The sequence below is a fragment of the Chionomys nivalis genome, chromosome 16, assembly GCF_950005125.1.
Source record: "Chionomys nivalis chromosome 16, mChiNiv1.1, whole genome shotgun sequence".
In the NCBI taxonomy this organism is placed as follows: Eukaryota; Metazoa; Chordata; class Mammalia; order Rodentia; family Cricetidae; genus Chionomys; species Chionomys nivalis.
The window spans coordinates 15,128,491-15,151,240 of record NC_080101.1 but is presented as its reverse complement, the minus strand read 5'-3'; the positions used below and the strand labels follow the sequence as shown (position 1 = coordinate 15,151,240).

The following is a 22,750-nucleotide window of genomic DNA, read 5'->3' as shown; positions in this document are numbered from 1 at the left end:
TCCTCAGGAAGGGCACACAAAGCCCTTTCAGATTCTTCTTAGGAAGTGCATAGATTTCTCACTACTACTCATGGAAACTTTACATTTTTAAGCTTAATGTTCATTCCTAAGACAATTATTGATTTCGAAGTATTTCTCTGACTTCCTTACAAACCTATGCTGCTGATGTTACTGGTTTCCAGTTGATTCCTCTGGATTTTCCAAGGGAGAAACAGCATAACATGCAAATGATAAGACAATTCTTTTCATATTAAACATAAAATAATAAAACACATTATTTTGTGACATTTTCATAAAATAATAAAGCATGCTATTTTGTGACATTTTCTCCTTTTGCCATAAATATCCGCATGTAACATGCATTTTTCTCGAAAATTGTTCTATGTTTATCTTCATATAGCGTCCCCTGTATTTTTTTTGGCAAGATCTGTAAATCTTATCTTAACAAAAGACTCCCATCTGTTAGCCTCATGCTACATACGGTAATCATGGTTTGCTTTGTGCATTTGCTAGATGTTATACTGTGCAAATGGTAAATAACATGTGCAAAATACCCTGGAATGTTAATGCCTTGTGCTGACTGCTGTATGAATTGAATTCATCACAGGCCTTTAAGGCAGGCAAACAAGTGGTACGTGGGTGCGTGTGTGTGTGCATGTGTACACATACAGAGAGAGAGAGAGAGAGAGAGAGAGAGAGAGAGAGAATCTTTGGAACAAATTTGGAAGCAATCTCACTAACTAAATAACATGAAAGAGATAAGTGTGTGATTAGCCACTTCCTATTGTTAAACTCAGCCTTCCAGATGGTTCCCTTTGATTCTGAGCCAGGGCTGTTCAGGGTCAGTAGATTTGTTCACCTTCAATTCTCTATAAGAGGAATGGAAAATTCCCAGGAAACTGAGAACCCAGCAGAGTTCCCATATGCCGTGCTCTAGCATCGAAACATGCAACTCATTTTATTTATTTACTCATTCATTCATTCACTAAAAGTTTAATGACCATTCCAAGTTCATGTGCCATAAAACATGGGCTATAAAATAATAATAAAAAATATAATTATACCCTGAAGCAATTCACAAAGTGTAAAAGAAGGCATACCCCAAATAGCAATGCTATGTAGTAATAAAACAGGGAGAAAAATGAAGGGCACCCCGACACCTCCATCTGTATCAGACCGATAAGCTTCAGGAGGGAGAGATGAGAGCTGATACTGTGTCAGAGAAGGATTTTCTGTGAGCACTGGAGAACTGGTGAGTGCTGAACACAGAGAAGCCATGGAAGATTCCAGGCAAAGGAACTGAAGAGACACAAGCAGGGCCCTCATAACTACAAGCAGCTTGAGGAAGCTGCGGTGTGAGTTTCTACAAAGAGACTCAAGCAAGAATTCAACCTTTCCATCGCCACCTGCCTCTGCTAGTTCTTCTTAAACTCTTTACAAAGAGAAATAGCAGTGTTTGTAAATCTCATGTTAGTGCACAGATTTAAGTTGTTAATTTTGGCAGCAGCTGGCCAGATAGCTCCACTTCGTTCCCAGCCCTTGCGAAGGCAAGCGCAGGTTATCTTACTCAAGTTTTAATTACTCATATTAACCATCAGTTCACACACATATTCCATTCCTTACAACAAATCTCCCTTGCCCTGTTCTGTGTGTGTGTGTGTGTGTGTGCGCGCGCGCGCATGCTGCCAATGAAACTATTGCACCTTGTCAATTTGCTATTTGATGAATCCTGGCACCGTGAAAAGACACAGACGTGTTTATCTATGTTTTTGATGGTGCCTCACAACAGTGTAACCTAGTTTCCCTCTTGCTGGGCTAAATGCCCAGACAAAAGTAAATTAAGCATGGAGCAAGAGATGAATGTCACTCAGCTCCCTTTCCCCACCATGGTGTTCAGGATCCCAATGAGGGAACGGCACTACCCACTAGGCATGTCCGAAGGCCTGACCCCTGCACAATTCTAGATTCTGTAAAGTTGACAATGAACACTGCCAATCACAGTGTGCTTAATGGATATGCAAGAGGAGTTCAAGCCAACATCCAGAGAAAAATTCCAAATTACATCTATTGTAGATCTCTCAGAAGAATGGATCTGGAGCCAAAGGACTATGTCAGGCCTGGGATGAGGGGATCTTACATTCCCCAAAGCCCCCGAGATGATTTTCACTTTCAAAAATGGATGTAGGACCCCATTTTCCTCCTCTCTGACTTGAATTATTAAACTGTGTTTTCTTTCTTTCTTTTTTTTTTTTTTTTTGAATTTTTCGAGACAGGGTTTCTCCGTAGCTTTTGGTTCCTGTCCTGGAACTAGCTCTTGTAGACCAGGCTGGCCTCTAACTCCCAGAAATCCGCCTGCCTCTGCCTCCCGAGTGCTGGGATTAAAGGCGTGCGCCACCACCGCCCGGCTTAAACTGTGTTTTCAAACAAGAGCAGAGACAACGGAGGCAACCTGTGTCCCGGACCCCTTTGCTTCTGGGGAAGGACGAACATATGTCCGTTACATTTACAAATTTCTAGCCCTTGTCTGATGACTTTCTACAAATTGTAATTTGGCCTCAGGCATCAGGGAAGAACATCCCAGTTTCCACTTGAACCCTCATCTAAGACCTTTCACTCTGTCTTCCGTTTCTCAAAAGAAATGCAGGCTTCCTGGGGGGGGGCATTAATAAGAGGCCGGGAAGTGGAGCTAGTCTCAATCAGTAATTTTCACAGGCACGGCCCAGGAATCCCAAACTATTAGTTACTGAATTCTGTAGCATGACCAGGCAGAGCTGCAGCCCAGATCCCTTTGACTCAGACCGAACTTTGTTCAGGTAGGACTGCCCTTGTTTGCATGACCAAGTCAACAACAACTGAAAATTAAGTGAGCGTCTAGTGGCTCACACTAACCCGCCAGAGCAGCACACCAGCCAATCCGGACTATCCTTCTCATGGCGTGCAAGACAGCATGGTCTAGTTTGCTTTGATTTGATGATACAACACTGACCAACATCAACTCGGGTTGATACAAGGGTTGATTTCAGCTTATAGGTAACAGGCCGAGACGTTCAGAAGTCAGAGCTCAAGGCTCGACCTGAAGAGAACTGGAGAGAGACCACCAGTGAGGGAGCAACTTACCGGCTGGCTTCTAAGCTCACATTTAGCTACCTTTCTTTGTTCCGCCCACGCCCACCTGCCTAGAAATGGTACCACCCACAGTGGGCTTGACCCTCCTATGTCAATTAAGGAAAGACCCCCCCATAGACATGCAGATGGGTCAATTAGATTGAAGCAACTCCTGACCCATGGTTCCCTCTCCCCAGATACAGCAAGTTGAAAACTAAAGCTACCTATGAAAGCGCTCGCAAGAAACTCGCCCTAAGCATCAAGGTGCTTCTCTCAAATGGAGACTTCTTGTGGTCCATTCCTTCATAGTATAGACAGCACTCTTTGCTGCCTGGCTCGCTGCTCTGTCAAAGGACATTCCATAAGTCACCTTTACAAAACTGAGCTAAAGGGTGAATCCACTCATGGTTCGTCAGCCCCTTCCTTCCCTGTTACCATAGTGGATGACCACATGCAAACCCTCTAAAAATCATCAACCAAGACCCCTGGAAGGTGCCCCCTCCCCATCAGGAACTATGTGGCACAGCAGAACTCCAGGACTTACCAGAGAACACTGACACAAACAGGCAGCCTAGTGGTACTTCTAGGAAAACCCACAGGTGCCTTCTCAGAAATTGAGAACACAAAGCCGGGCGATGGTGGCGCACGCCTTTAATCCCAGCACTCGGGAGGCAGAGGCAGGCGGATCTCTGTGAGTTCGAGACCAGCCTGGTCTACAGAGCTAGTTCCAGGACAGGCTCCAAAGCCACAGAGAAACCCTGTCTCGAAAAACCAAAAAAAAAAAAAAAAAAAAAAAAAAAAAAAAGAAATTGAGAACACAGTGCCAAAAATGACACAGGACTAGCTCCTTCTGCAAGTCAAATGATTTCCATTTTTTTAAATTCCAATGAAGTTGAAAAGGGACCCAGAGGAATTATCAGCTGATAAGCCATTAATAGCAGCTTTTTAAAAAATGACAGATAACTGATGTCTTTGGCATGTAAGTTGAAAGGAACCCCACGAATTCAGACCCAGCAACATAACACAGCTCGTGACAAGCCTGGCGGGAGTGAGGGTTCCACTGTCTCAGACTATCGGACTATTAAAACAATAGGCACCAGAGAAATGGGAATTAAACCAGGAATCTCACCTGGGAGAAAGGGAAGATGGCAGCCAGAGGGAAAACTTGTTTTCCCCCCCAAAAAGAGATTTCACATAATCTTGACAACTTGCTAGATTGCCATGTGGGATAAGACTGAATAATAATGATGAGTCTGCAGTGGGCTGGACCACACACTGGCTGTGACTGCTCGGATGTGCACAGCCTTGGCCCTCTGTTGAAACCTTGATATCACTCGCTTCAGGACCTAAGGACGGACTCGCCGGGTGTTGTTGGGTCTCTGACCCTCTTCCCTTTACTGTTTTCCACTTCCAATTCTGCTCTTTTAGCTGGCTTATTGAGAACTGTGGCTGAACCTGGCTCGGGGGCACTGGTTGGGGTTCCCAAGGTCAGTAACAAACTCCTTTAAGCCCCAATTATATATTTATATGAAGGAAATTTTCAAGGCTAAAGTCCATTAAGATTTTCTTTCAGAGAAATGAAGTTCATGTTATGTTTTTAAAAATAAAACACTGAGTAGTAAAACAACAAAATCCATGCAAACATTCATCATTGACCTCAGTAAGGGATGAATTTCTACCAATATCCTTATAATCAAAATGTATATATGGAAAAATCATGTGCAGACAATAGTGACAATTCAACCAAGCCGCAATTATTGTTAGAGAACGTTTAAAATTTAATTTTAATGTGTATTTACCATGTTGTAAAAAAAATATCCCTGGGGTCACACAAAGAGACACATAAACAAAGAGAAAGCAACTGGGCAAGGTGGTTTACTTTTCCAAAAAGATGCACAGCAGCCCAAACCAGGCTAGGCAGCACTTGGATGAGGGGTGGAACACTTCAGTTTGTATCCTACTGCAGGGTAGTGACTGTGTCTCACCCCACTGCTGGGGTCCCAACTTCAGAATCTAACAGTTGGGAAGGGCAGAGTCTGGTTGTACCAGTGTCCTGGAGTTGGTCAAACAGACAGATATGTGCACAGGGTTTCAAAGATGGTTCATGGAACATTGATCATCTTTAATAGAAAAAAAAAAAACAGTTGGTCTTTACAACAATTTTGGTGGCAGGGAAGAACAACGCTCTACTAGTGGGAGGACTTGAGACATAAGCATTAGAAGTATGTGGTAAAACTGCAAGAGAATTAAGAAAGAAACAAGGCAAGATTTCTGCGCTTAAAAATGTGCTTGCTCGCAGATGAATGTGCTGAGTAATTGAAGCAGCTCCTTGGAGGCTGTTTTTGCAGGGAAGCACCAAGTCCCCTGGGTAACTAAGAAGCATGTGGAAGCCTGCCATTGGTGCCCCCACTCTGGGTCTGTCATCTCCTTTGGTGTGGCTGAAAGATAAGACATTGTCTTAAAGCCTCCCTCTGGAGTCCCTGGCTTCCTTCCAGGATTGGCAGGCTCCAGGGCAGTTCCCGGGAGACTCAGACTGTGGCCTAGACCTGAAATAATCATCTTAGGAGAACCTTCTTGTTCCCCCAAGCAATGAGGACCTCCCCCATCTTACAGGGCTGGAGTGGAGACAATGAGCCAGGGGACCAAACCAGAGCCACGACTGTTAATTATGCATACGTGTTCCATCTCAATTCTTCCTCTGCCTCAACCTAAAGCTCACATCAGTACTCTGAATATGGATTCAGGTCCCAGGGTGTCCCTTAATCCATTCCTTTTCCCACTATAGATAAACAACTCTTTGCTTTTGATCATTATGCCAAGACCTGGGATCGTTCTCTAAAATACCTGGTGAGAGACTCGAACTTCCTCTAGTGCTTAAATTGCGGTAGCTGTATTTGAGAGTGATGCAATATCTGTCTTAAAACGCCAAGACACTGGAATCAAGCAGGGATCCACAGGTTTTCGCTATTTTGACCCATGACCCACAGTGCCTAGCAACATGGTTTAGCAGATTTTAAGTGCTTTGTTCTCTTGTCATTGTGGATGGAAAGAGCTGCTGGCAGTGGGGCAGGGGAAGGGAAGTAACGCTTTGCAACGAAAAGCAGAATTCTTGGTGGCAATTCTTTGCTTGAAATCTTTAGACTGCTGGATGTATTCTTATGCTTATTTCTACAGAGTAAAGCACATTGCCGTTAGTGTCTTATGATAGATAGATACATCCTGTTAGTAGAGGTTTGAATGAGCATGTCCTTCTATACTCATGCATTATACCTGGCTGTCAGTTGGTGGCGCTGTTTGCAGAGGTTATGGATTTTTTTTTCTGGAAGGTACAGCCTGCTATAAGTTTGTCGCTGGGGAACCGACTTTGAGGTTTTATAGCTTTGCCTTGTCCCCCTCCCGCCCTTCCCCACCACCACACTTCCTGTGTACAGGGCTAAAGGCTAAAGATAGGATCTCCTGCTTCTGCCACTGATTGTCTTGTCTCTTCAAGCCCACACTGCGGACTCTCTCTGGAACCACAAACCAGAGTAAATTAATTGTTCCGTAAGATATTTTTGGTCATGGTATTCCATCACAGCAACAGAAAGGAAACGAGTACACACTAATACCTGCTCAACTGGAAAATGCCCTCAGGGTTGATCACTCTCCTCACTGAGTGGAAACCAGCCTGCTCTAGGCAGCAGGTACAAACTTCTCCACTGAGCTGACAGGAAGTCACGTCTCCGCACTAGCAATGTTCCCCCGTAAAGCACAAAGAGGAATTCAGGGTGCACATTTCTTACACCTTATAAATCTATCACTAGGTACCGCTGGGGAGGTGGGAGGAGGGAACAGCGAAGTTCTCCTCAGAGGACAAGATTTCCCAATGTTTTTGTTTCCATGCAAGAATTTCTAGAATTCTTTGTCCTCTCTTTCCAAAGGAATGACGTAATATTTATATAGCCATGTGTGCATGCACGTGTGTGTGTGTGTGTGTGTGTGTGTGTGTGTTTGTGTGCAGAGCAGGGGTGGAAAGTTACATGCATTTAGGTACATGTATAATGAGATATTCCTATATAAATATTTACACATTTCTATTTCTGTATGGTATCCTCCTTTGTGGAAATGTAATATAATTAGAACTCTGCTCAGGTTATGTAGGGGCCTCATCCTTGGCCCGTATGGAGGTACAATTTTGCTTGGTTCATTTCACACTCACTGAAATTGTCAGTCTCTGGAAGCATTAGAGTCCTCAGGATGTCTATTGGCCCTGTACTCCATGTCTCTTGCTCCTCTCTTGGGGAACCCAGGACAGCTGCAACCACTCAGATTTACAAGAGTTCCCTGGCTGCTTCAAACTGATTTGATGGTCTATCCATCTTAAAATGGGCTCTTCTAGCAAATCAGTTGTACACTGCATTTAATTTGTTGTTGGCAAGGGTCAAGCAAATATAAATGTTTTCCTTCCAAATATATCAACCACACTGTAACAGAACGTGTGGTGCCACATGCTTTTGGCTGAAGGACTCAGCAAGGCAGACACGAGAAAAATACAATTGTCTGAGGTTTCAATTGGGAGTTTGGTCCAGAAGAGTCTGATTTCAAAGTTAAGTTTTTACCCATTTCCTTTTTCTAGGACATTTTCTTCTTCTTCTTCTTTTTTTTTTTAAAGCCGGATATTGAACTCCATGAGGCTTTGGACATATTCGATGTTGTGATGAGTCTTATTTTTTATTCGATGGGATTTACAATCACCATGGAAACAAACCTCCAGGGATGTCTGTGATGGAGTTTCTGGGCTGGGTAAATTGAGGTAGAGAGACCCACCCTGCGTGCAGAGTGCAGCATTTTATGGATTGAGGTCTTGGGCTGCATAAACAGTGAGAGTGAGCGAGCACAGGGTCCGTCACCGTCTGTATCCTGATGGCAGATGCCCTGTGCAGCTGCCTTTAGTTCCTGCTGCTGTGGAACTGATGGACTGAATCTACTCAAGCCAGAGGAGGAAATAACCCATCCCTCCTTTAAGTTGCTTTTGTAATTTTTGCCATATTGTTTGCTTTGTTCCAGCAGTGTGAAAAGTGACTAGTGCCCTAGGTAAGCACGCGACGTCATCTTCTTTTTGAACCTTTATTTCGGGGTCTGAAGAAAAACAGGTGGAAATACAGGACATATCAGGAAGCCACTGCCCATCAGTGTGATGAAGCAGAAACAAAGACTATAGCTCTCCATGCTGGGAAAAGGAGCCAGGAGCCAAATTCTGGGGCTAAGAAACGAGATAGCATAGAATTCAGAGGAGTGTGTGAGCATTTTGACATTTAGCCAAAGGTGAGAGAGACCTCAAATCATGCAAATCCTTTATATGATGCTGTGGAGTTTCAGCTTATTCTGGAAAGGGACCATAGTTTAATACGCTAAGCAAGGATTTGTGGTGTGCAGGCTTGGATCTTCTATATCTCATTCTGTTCTTTTTCGTTCTGGTACTTGGTTGAGCCATATGAAGCTGCTATTTTGTAAGTTGAAAAGATCAAATAATGATAATATTGTTGGGAATAAATTAACTTAAAATTAACGTTACGTATTTATATTGCATCATTCTTGGTACATAGTTTAGGCTGGCTTTGAACCCATGATCCTCCTTCCCTAGCCCACAAGTGCTAAGACACAAGTGCATGTGACATTATGTACACCTTGACACTATGCTTTTAATTTGAGTATATTTTTTAAATGTCTATCATTACTATTAGACAAGAGATACTGGAGCCAGATAACTTGCTAACACCTCAGCTCTAATAGCTATGTTTCTGTGGCCATGCGATCTGACCTCTTAGCTTTTCAATCCTTCATTTCTAAAATGGATCATACTTGAGAGTTAAATGAGTTGATATAGACCAATGTTTGGAAAGGTGTCTCATCTAGCTCTTATTACTGAATATTGTTATTAGTCATTATGTTGTCATTTTCATCATCAACATGGCCATCAACCTTAAGACAGTCGAGATGCCTGTTGAGGGTCAAGAACAAGACATTAGACCAGGAATAGAGTTAGAAATGGAAGAAATAGGTTTCTTTATTTTCTCAGCTAATTTCACAGTCTATGCACACACAATTTGTCTATGTTCCTATCTACACATGCTTCCACATAGATATCTACATATCAATATGAACCTATATACATCTATATACATAGACATACACGTGCCTCTCTCTTTCTCTGTGTGTGTGTGTGTGCACAAAATGGTTAATATTATCAACCTGACAGGATCTAGAATCACTCTAGAGACAAATCTCTGGGCACGTCTGTGAGGGAGTTTCTACATTAGGAAAGTTGAAGTGGGAGGAGCCACCTTATATGTGAGTTGCAGCCTTCCATAGACTGAAGTCCTGGCATTCATCTCTCATGTCTTCCTGAATGAAAGTGTAATATGTGCTCACACTCCTGGAGATGCGACTTCCTCACCATGATGGACTGGACTTTCAAACGGTGAGCGAAATCAAACCCTTCCTCACTTCAAGTGGTTGGCCAGTGGTTTGTCACAGCAGTGAGGAAGTAATTAATATGGTGTGCGTGCGTGTGTGCACGTGTGCGTGCCTCCATGTGTGCTGTGTGTGCACACGTAGCCATAATTAAGTTCATTTTGCAGGATTAACTTGTCCAAAGTCTCATCCTTTGACTTCACGAGTTCCTGAGGAATGCTGGCTTTTTTTCTAACCAGACTTTGCAGAAATGGAGCTTCCTTTGGACCTGACAGTAATTAGCAGAGCTTTAACTTCAGCCAGATCTTTCTAAATTTTTAAGTATTTTGAGCATAGTTCCACGTCTCTGGTCTCAGAAAAGCAAGATTTACAAGAGGCTATTTTCAAAGATTGGGGAAATATGCAGCCAGACAGCTTAGAAGTGATAGAGAACTTGGAGAAAAGCATCCTGGCTTGATTTCTGCTTCCTACTGATGGCTAGGGAGTCAACCTGATCAAATTCTCATCTTGCCAAGGCCTCAATTTCCTCTTACAAAATGAGAGGTTTAAAATAGATCATCTCTAAGATTGCTTCTGACTCTGAAAAAGGAGTGACTGGTTTCCAAAAGGCAATGTTTCTGTGAGGACACACGTTGGGCTTCCTAAGAGTTAGAATGGATATTGGTGTCTTCTCCCTTGAACAGAGTGAGCCTCGTTCTTCTTAGTAGAGTGCATTAGCCTTCCCTAGCGCCTTACTCCATATCGTGTGTTAGTATTTAGGCATCTGTAGCGGCCTGCTCTTTGGGTCCAGACAGAATATGTCCACCCTCAGCTGCAGCCACTAAAAGCACCTCCTGTGCACATTCACTACATTCCCACTTAAAAGGTGGTCCTTGCCCACCTCCCATCTCTCCATATATATACATATCTGTCTGTTTCTCTCCCTCAATGTTTCTCTTCTGTCACTCTTGTCCCCGGGGACCAGTGTCTGCTTCCCTCTCTGATTTTTTCTCTGTCCCTTCTTTCTCCTTTTCCAATACATTTCCAACGTGAGTCCTGTTGCATGGTGCGACTCCTTCCTGCTGCTTCTTTTTTAAATTATAACATTGGCTCCCTGAGAAAGGCTCTCCTGCTCCCTCCTCTTGCCCACAGGCAGTTTGAGGTATGCTGGGACCCTGGAACCCAGTCCACATATGACAGCCTCGTTTCTCCAGATCACTGGGTCCCTCCATTCAACAGCAGCGTGATTGGTGAGTCCCTCCCTCTTCCCCACCTCTGGCTGTTTCCTGCGAATGAGGACTTGTCTCTTGAGTATGATTTCTCACTTTTCAGCCTCATGAAGCCCTGGTTCCAGGTAATCATGCCTCTCAGAGCCCTTAGCCCCTGCTTTTTGCATGATGGCTTACTGGTAGCCTGTGCCTTTCTCGTGTTTTGAACCCTTGGGTCTTTAGAGCTTTGCCCTTTGGTCCCGTTCCTTGAATGACAAATCACCAAGCAGCTGTGCCTTTCTTGCTAGATCCTCTCTTGCTAAAAGTCACTGGATCTTGTTCTACCTCACTCATGGGGAATAAGCCTGTGAAAAATCCGCTTCCTGGCCTTTATATCCTGATATTTTATGGGAACTTGGCAACATTCCGATAGACGGAAGGAGGTATATCTCCCTTTCACCCTTTTTCTGTCTTTTCCCTCCCCAAATAAACCTCTTACATTCATTCTGTTGCATGAGGCGTGTTTGCTCAGTGCAGAGCCCACCGAAAGGTAATCACTTCACACTGGGGCCCTACCCACCTGCAACAAATCTGCTTCCTCATTCACTGGCAGTTTTGCCTTCCAGTCAGTATGGGCAATTGGGTCTCTGACAGGGCTACCCACCTCTGACTATTCTCCTGGGTGTGAGGCTGCATTTCTTGAGCACAGTCCTCCCTTCTCCTTCTGACTTTTCTCAAAGTCCTGGTACCATTGGCCACTGCTCTGTGTTTGACAAATCACAGAGCAGCCTGTGTCCTCTTAAAATCGCCTCACTCATGGGAACTGTGTCATGGCTTGTACTTCCTCCTTTCCATTGGGATTGTTTTTTGGGAGCCTACTGACCAATCCTAATCAGCTATTGCTTCAGGACTACCAGCTGTTGGCCACAGAGTTGGCGGTGCAAGACTACCCAACATGTCTGGGTGGTGACCCGTGTAGTTAGGGTGCAGATCCAAAGGCAGGGAGCGTGGATTTGGGTTCATTGGCTGCTCCATGACATTGGTTAACCCAGTAGATTCTAAAAGGCACTCGGGGCTCTTGAGTTTTCAGTACTGGCTACCACATGCCCTTTGGGGAGACGAGTCTGGCATGAGTCTTTCATGCTGTAGGAAGCATGCGCCAACTATACAAAGTCACAGTGTGTATCCTCAAGTCCCCATGCCACTTCCTCCGGCTCTTAAAGACAGCAGTTGAAGATGATGGTGTGCATATTCACACCAGTGGAACCCCATCTGACTTCGGGCTTGCCTGTCAGAAGGCATCAAATGGAGGCTTGCTAATTCAGGGCACTGTGTGGAGAACTAAGCTTTCTGTGCGTCGTCCTGGCTGGAGGGAACATCAGAAGGCCTCCCATCCCCTTTGTTGACGCTCCGATGGCATCCAACCTTCTACGCGTTGTGGATGGTTATTCCTTTCAGTATTTAGTCTCCAGTGGGGACAGAGGGTTGTGAACTGTCACCTCTTTGTTCTTGCAACTTATCCTGTGGGATGTAAAATTCTAGTCCCCTTGAAGCAACAGGGAGACTGTGGCCGCTGGTGACTGATGCAGCCAGGCAGTCACACAGTGAAGACAGCAGTCTGTTGGCAGGGAACAGTGTAGTCTAGGACCACACGGAAGGCAGACATGCTGACCACACAGCATCAAGCAAAGAAAATAAGATTTTCTGCCTCTGTTTGGTAGGTTAGGACGGGCGGAATGAGGGAAGCGGTGTTGCAGAAAGTGCCAAGCTGGGCTGTTGATGAGAGTGTGGGAAGATTTGGGAGAAGGGAAAAAATCAAGAGGAGGCTCTGTGCCAGGTAGCAGGCCGTTGGGTTGATCTCTTTCCTTTCTGTTTAAACGGGGAAGCCTGCTGGGTGTGGTGGGAATGGGGCCAAGAGAGTAGCAGATCTGCTGGGCGAACATGGATGGTCAGACCTGGCAAGGATGTGTTGGCCATCTGGCCTCAGAGCCGGGGAGGCAGGAGATACAAAGAGGAGTAAGATGAAGAACAACAAGAAGAAAAGAGAGTTAGGCAATGACACAGAGGCAATGTCCTACAAGGAGGGAAGGAGAAAGAGCAAAAGAAGAATAGCAGGTACAGAGGGGGGCTCCATGTGTCTGTGATGCAGCTCAGGCCTCCCAGCCAATCACCAGAGCAAAATAATATTACACACATTAAAAAAAGAAAAACCCAGTGGGTGACCTTGTAGTGCAGAGGAAAGCAGAGCTCTGTTCCTATGTGGTCCTGGTGGGAAACAAGTTCCATGGGGACACTGTTTTCCAAGTAACATGTCACAGAAATCTGGAAGCTACTGTTTTAGATTAAAATCAATATAAGCAAGGACACAACCCTATACAGAAAAACTATAGACTATTTCTAAATATTAATTATGCCTAAAATATATTGCAATGCACAAGAAACTTGAGGACATCTCATTATTGAGTGTTAAGGTCTTTTTAGAACACGTGGAGAAGTAAGATTACAAATGTCATGGAGTGAGTTCTATGTTTCAGGGATGGCACGTTCAGAACCCTTTCATGGAGTCTTGTGACAAGCTAAAACACCATCAGGTGTATGCTGCTGGTTTTTGTGATAATCTGACAAGAATTTGTAGGCCAGGGACCTGTTATGGAATAATAATCTTTTTGTATACTATGAAGATGTGTCTTTGCCAAGGTGCCTTCTGAGTGGTTTAGTGAAAGAGCTGACTGACCTATAACTAGACAGGAGGTATGGGTGGGGCAGGAGGACACAAATGATGCTGGGAAGAAGGGTGGAGTCTCATAGTCATGAGCAGAGGTAGACAGAAGCAAGATGAACCTCTCATGTTGAAAGAATGCACTGTCATGTGGCAGAGGATAGATAATATGGGTTAATTTAAAATGCAAGAGTTAGTTAGTAACAAGCCTGAGCTGCTGGCTAAGCATTTATAATTAATAATAAGTCTCTGCATGGTTATTTGGGAACTGGCTAGTGGGGAAGAAAAACTCCACCCACAGGACCAGAATTCCACTGGCTTCAATCTAATAGACTGAGGCATATTTTAGTTTCAGACACCTAGAAGACAGAGTGACTACAGATAAAAGACCTCAATTATCCCTCCATATATGGGGCCTTGCAAGTTTTCATTTTTCATCCTGTCCAAGCCTGCCATCACCCACTTCCCCAACAAGTCCAGGATAGCCTGATGGAGTATGAGAAGCCTCATATAACACAGACTCCCATGTCTCAAAAAGATTCTAGATCAGTCCACAGTCAATGAATGCCGAAACATCTTAGAGAACTCACTCAAGATCTTAACCACCTTGTAGCTGATGACAGAATATCTGAGACCAAAGGAGTTACCCAGTAGACTCAAGAGCAACCAGAATTACTTCCGAAACCGTAGAGTTGCAGGTTCATTTGTTACATAGCAACCGGTGACTACTATAGATGGCCCCAAATGGAGACTTACCTGTGCATTCATACTGCAGACCTTTCCCATAATAACCCTTCTCACAGACGCATTCGAATTGACCTGTGTGTGTCCCACATTTGCAACTGGCCATTCGGTCACAGCAGTCTTTTCCAGCTTCACAGAGATACGAACAGTGGGCCATATCCTCTTGGATAAAACTCCCAGAAGGTAGATCTGCCAGGAACATAAGACATCAGGCGATCAAAACAAATCAACAACTTGTTGTTACGTTGTCTAGTCATTACAGACCAGAGCAAGCTGGAGAAAATAGCTTTTCTAACCTGTCTGGTTTGCCCCGGTTCCCTACCACCCACATACGAATGTGTGCTGTTTGCAGGAGCACACTCTGGGCGTTAGCGCTGGCCAGTTCAGCTACTTCATTCTGGGCTCTCATCCTAAGTGCTCGAGGCCACGCAGGGTCAGGCAGAAATGAAGCCCTGCAGAGTGGAATCTCCAGCAGCAGCAGGTAATCAACGCACTTGGTCCTTCAGGTCATTCCCCTGGCTTCCCACAGCAGCGTTCCCTGACCTCTGGATGAGGTCAGGCGGCAGTAGCCAGACTTTCCAAATCCTTGTTAAATTTAGAAATAAAACCACAATCCTGACCACTGGGTAAGGATGCTGTGGGCTACTGACTCTAGAATAAATAGCATCACATCTGCAGTCATTTGATCCCAGCACATCACCACATAAGTTAAATAATGCAACCATAATCCAGTCTGCCTCTTAGTTTTAAGCATAGGAACATGTGTTATGTAGAAAGAGACAATTCTGAGTATCTGCGCCAAGAGATGAAAGAAAGCATGGTAGGAATCCCCATGCAGAGCCGTTCAGAAACAGACGTAAGGCAGGGTTAAGGCCACAGATGACTGAGCCAGGATGGATGGCCTCGAATGGAGCAAGCGGTCGGTACGCATCTCCAGCTGAAGAAGTTAAGAAATCTGAACCTAAATTCCAGAGCTAGGGTCAGGCTGCTCAGTCCAGATACAGGGATGGGCCCCTGGGAAGAATACAAGTGGGTGACTGTTGGCAAAGCAGACAGTCTGCAGATGAAGATCTGGGAAGGAGATGAGAGAGGGCCTCAAATATGAACCGTCTGACCTTATGTTAAGTCTGTACTGTAACTATTTATTCATAAAATAAAGGGAAAGCTAAGTCTCGAGAAAAGGAGCTCAGCAAAATCAGGCACCACATTAAAACCCCAGCCCGGAGACCACGCAATGGGTGAAAGGTTTTGCACAGCGGTCCTGGGAGTTAGTTCTGAGAAATTGGACCAGAGGTCTGTTGATGACAAAAGACCTTAGGGAGCAAGGAAAGCCTGGCTACCAAAGGTGGTGCAGTAGCGTTCGAGCCTAGGGGAGGAGTAAGAGGGAACATGCTGTAACCTGGGCCGCTGTGAGTGTTCAGAGCATGGAGACAAGGACATCAGACTCACCCCTGAGGCCGTTACATCTTTTCGGTAAAAGCAGAGATTCTTCTGGAGAGTCAACCAAAGTGTGACACACGCTAGGAGTGAGTTTAGTAGTGAGTGTGCTGCCGTCTAAGTCCAGTGCGACAGTAAAACAACCTTTTCCTTGAAAGCCCTGTCTGCCCTTATTTCTTTACTAACTCTCTTTAGGGCAGAATCGCTGGTCTCATAAGGCAGAGGGACAACTGGGCTAGACAGTCATTTGATATACCATGTATAGATCACAGCATCTGTAACTTCATACTCATATCTAGCAACACCCACTGTCCCCAACTCTAATCTCCCTGCTCCCCCAGCTAGCATGCCACTTTCTCTAAGAGAGGAGAAGCAAAGGAAGGTACCAGTTACTTCCGGTCACGTGCTAGATACTGCTGCCTTGGTAAAACGCAGAGATTTCATTCTCTTGAGAAAACCATGGTACATATTATTACATAATCCCTATTTTGAAAGATGAGAATATTAAAGCCCAGACTTGATTGCCTGAAGCAATTAAAAACAAATGGCCTACTTTAATAAGCAATTGATAGCAAGAAAAATAGTTATTGAGCCTTTACACATACTATCAGGAATTTTCATTTTTATTGCATTTATATAGTGCATGTGTATGTGGTCATACATTGGCCCCCTCTTTTCACCATGTGGGTCCTGGGGATCAAATTCAGGTTGTCCGCCTCAGCAGCAAGCACTGTTTACCTAATGCTCCACCTTGCAGGCCTCGTCTGCAATTCTCCAGCTGCTCTTTATGCCTTAGCCTACTTGACCCCCATAGCAAGCCTGTGAAGTATTACTCTATTGACCAGAAACCTAACAAATAATTTACCCCCAAATCATCCACTAAGTAGATGAGGAAACTGGGATCCAAATGCAAGAATTCTGAAGTTTTTATGACCTAGCTCTTAAAAATTAAACTTCAGGACGCCGGGCGGTGGTGGCACACGCCTTTAATCCCAGCACTTGGGAGGCAGAGACAGGTGGTTCTCTGTGAGTTCGAGGCCAGCCTGGTCTACAAAGGGAGTTCCAGGACAGGCTCCAAAGCTACAGAGAAACCCTGTCTCGAAAAACCAAAATAAATAAATAAATAAATAAATAAATAAATAAATAAAAGTTAAACTTCAGTTATAGACCTAGCATTTAAATCTAAGCCCTATTTTCCTCCCCACACTCACCCCCTCCCCACTTCCAAGCCCTCCTCTAAGTCCCCCTCCTTTTTCTAGGATTCTTACCCCCAATAAGCTTAGCTAGGCCCCCCACCCATATCCAGAGAGCCTAATCCTTTTTACTAGATCCATAGCAATAGCCTGATAGTCGGCTAGAAACCCTTCTCTTGGAACTGCACCAGGGCTAACCTGCTTTTTGGTTTGCTTGCTTTTTGAGCCTCACAGGGCTCTTCGGACCTATTGCTATGATTCCCACTTTATGCCAGATTTTTCACTTGAGTACTTGCCAGGATCATGCCCGATTTGGCGCATGGCTGAGTCTCCTGTCAGCCCCTCACAGTTCACATTCTTTCCTTCTGGCTCGCATTACAGCCGGCGAGTTCATCTAACTGAGAGCTGTATGGCTAACCCTCCTTCTACGTGGTGCGTTGCTCGAACGCATTTGCCAATTTTTCTCCCCCTTTAAGACTGACGCTCTTATGACAAAAGCCATTTATCTCCAAGCTGTCAGGGGAAGAAGTATGTGTTAAGTGTTTAGCGTCCTATCTTCCTATTTCTGGAAACATTCTGATGAGATTCAGTGCTCATGCCTCAGAATGTTTACTTCATCTGTCCAGATAGCTGTAAAGCCCATCTCAGTCAAGGCTTCCCACTCCGTGTGTGGCCCCCACACACACCTCGATTCATCCCATGGATCTAGGTGGGGACGTATGGATATTCTAGGCAAGATGCATCACAGCTGTTAAGAAACAAAGCAAAACAAGATTGCTGCCAGGTCAGCATGCCATCTCCGGGCAATTCAGAGTATTTCGTGACACCCAAAGCGCTCCCGAGCCTCATGCTCGGCCAAGAGCAATGTAAGAGCTTGAAATCACTCGTCTTCACGCAAGAAGAGAGAGAAATAAAACAAAATAACAAACGAAAACAACGTTTCAAGGTGCCTGTAATGACGCTAGCTTCCATTACCTTCATGCAATGCCCTGCGAGCTAGAGCCTCAAATTCTTCAAAACTGTGGAGCAGGTAGCAGTGTTCGTCCTTCGGGGCGGAAGCCATGTCGTTCAGTTCCCGGATATTTCCCTGCCAAATCCCAAACGTGAAGATCTCCACTCCAAAGTCCCGCAGAGATGCTGCAATGGGTCTGGGGTCTCCGCCGTTGGAATAGCCATCGGTGATGAGAAATATGACTTTGGTGGCGTTCTCTCTAGAGTGACGAAGGATTTGCTGTAAGGACACAGGGGAGATCCGAGCGTGAGTGGCGCCGGCCCCTCGGCTTCCTTTCCCAGCTGAGGCAGGGCCTGAGAAACACCAGTGAGTGAGAGAAAACCAGAAACACAGACTGGGATCGGTTATGGCCTCACAGATGCTAAATGAGCCTCAAAACCATGTAAAAAGTGTCGTCGTCATCATCATCGTTATAACCACGTCTCCATGATCCTCAGTACTACTGAGCTGGCCAATGAAGAGCAAGGATTTACAGAATGGCATTGACTCAATAACGACCACTTCCTGTGGAGCTAATCTGTCAGGGCTCCTCCAGACCTGAAACATGAACCAACCCGAGTTCTATGCATCCGCGTTGCACCTTTCTCTCCATCGAAACCACCCCCAGCCTCACTAGAGAAATTTATCTGAAAGTGTCTTTTTCAGGGCTTAAGATGGCTGACCGCCTGCCTGTATTTGTTTTTCCACAACTCCTTCAGAAATGTAGAATTAATCCAATGCTTCATCTTTCTGGACCACCCAGGATATGCATAACATCAGCAGGTTTTGGCAGCATCCTATCTTCATGAGAAAACACGGCTCTGCTAACCCTGACATTCGAGCTTTATTGTTTTAGGACAGGTCATTCTGCTTTATGATGTGTGGAACTCCTTCTCCATGGATAGAAGCAAAGGGAAGCTTTTAACACTCCATTGCCAGAGAGGCTTTATCAAACCTCAAAGGTACCGGAGCTCCAGGTGTGGATCTAGCCTTGCCAGCTAACTGCCTATTGAGATGTTTCCTTAGAATTGTGTGGGGGAAGAGGCAGCATACATTTTCTAGCAAGATCTGAGAAGGCAGCCTGGTTTATCAGGCAACAATAGGAGAACCACTACCTGTTTTCTAGAAAGTGGACCAGAATAGCAACAATTATACCCTAGATTTTCTCAAAATTAAAATAAGATATGATCTGAAAAAATCGATTTCAGTTACTTTAGGGAATAGAATCATTAGTCAGTCTAGATTTTTTTTTTCAGATTATAAGACCAATCTCCCAGTAAAGGAAAGTCCATCACTTGATACTCAAAGGATGCCGCTTATAATTGAATTATTCTTTTTTTTTTTTTTTTTTTTTTTTTTTGGTTTTTCGAGACAGGGTTTCTCTGTAGTTTTTGGTGCCTGTCCTGGAACTAGCTCTTGTAGACCAGGCTGGCCTCGAACTCACAGAGATCCTCCTGCCTCTGCCTCCCGAGTGCTGGGATTAAAGGCGTGCGCCACCACCGCCCGGCTTAATTGAATTATTCTTATGTAAACTTTTTATTGTAAGCTGCAACCCAAATTTAAAGAAAATCAAACTGCAAATGACTCCAGAAACCATTAAAAGGGCCAGCAGTTTGAGAAGTGTTTAACTCTGTCCCCACACATCCTAAGGATCAAGCCCAGCGATGTAAGCTAGGTCATATGGGAGCCCTGAAAGACGGGCACATAAGGCTGGGTGTGTGACAAAACAAGACACACAGTGTTAACAGACATTCCTCAAATACACACCAGGGCCTCAATCAACAGTCTTTGTGGTCTTGGTTCTTAGAGTTTAAAAAACTGTCCCCTTGGTGAAGGACAAGCGGTCTGGGATGAAGGCATGCCAAGAGTGAGGTTGTCTAATCCCCAGACAAGAGCCTCTGGGGAGAAGGGGAGGGGAAAGGCTAGAGAAAGGAGATGCTCTTCTCTTGTGTGAGACTGAGTCTGTACCAATCTCTCTCCACACCCATCAAGTCACAGAAAAGCTGACAGATAAACATCCCTGGAGGCACCGAGAGTCACATATCCTCTTCTTTTTGGATATTTGGAAGGGTGATGTGACCATGCATAAGGCTGTTGTACAACTCAGAAAACAGAAGTGCGGAGATCTGAGGAGGGACCATTCCCCGGGCAGTTTTGCAGAAAGAGAGAAGATGAGGAAATTTAATCGTGACTCAGTTGTCAGAAGTGAAGTACTGGAAACTTCTAGTTTGGAGTTTCTTGGATGCCCATAGATGGCCTCGCTGCTTCATCAGGTGGAAATGTGGATCACAAAAAAGTTCTAGGGTGGGGGTAGAGTGCATGGCTAGTATGACTCACACCTGGGTTCCATCCCCAATACAACACTGAAGAGATGTCCACAGAATGTGATTCCACTCAGCATCAGTAAGATAGAATTTTAAAAACCATCACCAGCTTGTAAGAAAATGTTTTTTTTTCCAACACAGTTTCTCATCCCAATGGGACCTCGTGGTTCCTTGGGTGGTGAGTAGAGAGTCTCACTGGGACCTCCGAATCTCCGCACATTTACAGGATGAGAGATGAGGGGCAGGGAGGAGAGGAGAAGGCGACTTTGCTGCGCAGCTCGAGGGTGTGGGTGTTGAGAGCGGCAGCGGGGCATTTCGAGGGTAAGGGCAGTTTTGATTGGAAGTGAGATCCGCTGAGGGCAGGCTATTTAAAGTCCTCGGCAGCTGAGCCAGACAGCAATCTCAGTCTACAGCTATCAGTAAAGAGCAGCTCCGCCTTCACTCAGGAGAAAGCCTCAGCGATTGCTGCCTCCTCCTCACCCCAAACCTGCTCAATATTCTCCTGTGCATTGCAATAGAATTCTTACTTATAAAATTCTTAAATACACTTAGAATTTTGCCTTGCTTTAGTGAACAGCAGAGACTACCTCCATTTTTATTCAGCTAGAGAATTATTCCCCCCCCCCATTCCCTAATCGAGCCTCTCCTTTCTGTTTTATTCTTGTCTGTCTGTCCTTGGTTAATGCCACAGAACTTGAGGTGCTATTGGTTTATAGTCTTTTTTATAACTGGAAAGGAAATTTTAACTATCTTTTCTTTTTTAAAGAATTTGTGGTTAGACTTAAAGGTTTCTTTTGTCAACTGAGCTTGAGAATCAGCTCATGAAATTCTTCTCTAAATTCTGTTTGACCCAGCAATTTCACTTCTAGGAATCTACCCAAAGACACACACACACACACACACACACGTACACACACAATCAAGGACCAAGCCCACTAGAAATGAGCTGGCTGCAGTCTCTAAATATCATTGCCCACTAGAAGGTGCCAGAAATTTGTGAAGAAAGTGTTTGATTTCTGTCCAAGGGCAGGAAATGTACAACACAGGCTGGGGCTTCCCATGACAGAAGACAAAGAAGCCTAAGAACTAGCACAGACAAGCCAGAGAAACCAGGGGCAGCTGCGGAGCCCCCCCTCCCCCCCCCGCACAGCAGCGAGGGGCAGCTTGGGTGCGGATGAAGATGAGAAATTGGATGCACTTAAGTACCTCAAGTTTATACTTACGGGGGTATGTTTACATTTGTAGTATGTATACATTAAAGGGGAAGTTGTACAAGCACAAACAATAATTGGAATGGACTGAAACATTCATATGAACACATACTCAACTCAGTACTGTTTCTGGGGGAAAGCCCAATTATCTGTTTGGAATGACATGAGGCAATTTGTAAAATACAAATTTTCCATGTTTGGAGGGCAAGCCTTCATTCCAGCTCTCCAGGAGGCAGACGGTTGTGTCTGCCTCGTCTTTGCTATCCGCCACGAACAAAGATAGAGATAGACGTTCTCTCTTTTTAGTTTTACCTGGAAGCCACAATTGCATCTCCACAGACACTCCATAGTGCTCGTGGTCATTTTGAATGGCCAGTTGATGAGGGCATAGCTGCTAGCTGTAAGCAAGACATTAAAAACAAGAGCACAATGACAAAGAGGGAAAAAGAGAAGAGGAGGTTTTCTTTTTCACTGTGGTCCTTTTGATCATGCTATCAAGAGCAGTGTATGTGTGAAGTATGTGTTCATAAACATTTGTTCAGTGAACCAAGTGGGTAAACTCTCGGATGCTGCAGTGAGTTGGTCCTGAATAAGTAGGAAGAATGTGAGTGTGTAAACATGTGTAATATTTGTGCAAAAATTACTCTAGGAGGAGTTGGAGAGAGGTAATAGGGGGTGGATATGATCAATAAACATTGTATAAATATCTGAATATTTCAAAGAATAACAAATATTTAAAATGATACTTAAAATTTAATTTTCTTTTTGTGCTTCTCAGAATGAACAAAGCCTTTCTGGAATGTTAGCCTCAGTTGACCCCAATGCCTTTCCCCTCAGGTCTGAGTGGACGTCAACACATCCTTCTCACAGTTACTGCTCATCAGACACACAGACCCTAAGCTGGGTGGGAGGCAGAGCGATGGTTCAGTGGTTAAGAGCATTGGTTGCTGTTGCAGAGGATCCAGGCTTAGTTCTCATCCCCCACATGGTTGCTCAAAATTATCCATAACTCCAGTTCCAGGGAATCTGATACCCTCTTATGACCTCCATGGACATCGGGAACACATGCAAATCAAACACTTGTATACACTAAGAAAAAAATAAATAAATCTAAAACAAACAAAATACCCACAAAACCTTAAGCTGGGATTCTGCTATTTTCTCTTGCAGAGGCGTTGGTGGGTATTTCCAGGAGCCATTAGCTCTGTTGGCAAGTCAATACATGGAACTGAAGACATGAAGAATAACGGCAGGACCAGCGGTCCAGGCAAAGAGTTACACAAGATCTAGGTCTGGAATGTGCTTGAAAGATGGACGAGGGAGGATGCATTACTGAAAATGATTTACAGCTCTCCCCATCTTCTTGTCCCATCATTCTTGAATTAA

At 44.6% G+C, this 22,750-nt stretch overlaps 1 protein-coding gene across 2 annotated transcripts in view; it reads right to left on the bottom strand.

The window, feature by feature from the left end:
* Svep1 (sushi, von Willebrand factor type A, EGF and pentraxin domain containing 1) overlaps nt 1-22,750 on the bottom strand; it is a 153,904-nt gene that overhangs the window by 108,890 nt on the left and 22,264 nt on the right. For both annotated transcript variants that reach the window (XM_057790420.1, XM_057790421.1), the window contains exons 2-3: nt 17,814-18,069; nt 14,221-14,397 (exon numbers count right to left, since the gene is read on the bottom strand). In XM_057790420.1, coding sequence (XP_057646403.1) covers nt 14,221-14,397; nt 17,814-18,069 — 433 coding nt within the window. The remainder of the gene's footprint in view (nt 1-14,220; nt 14,398-17,813; nt 18,070-22,750) is intronic.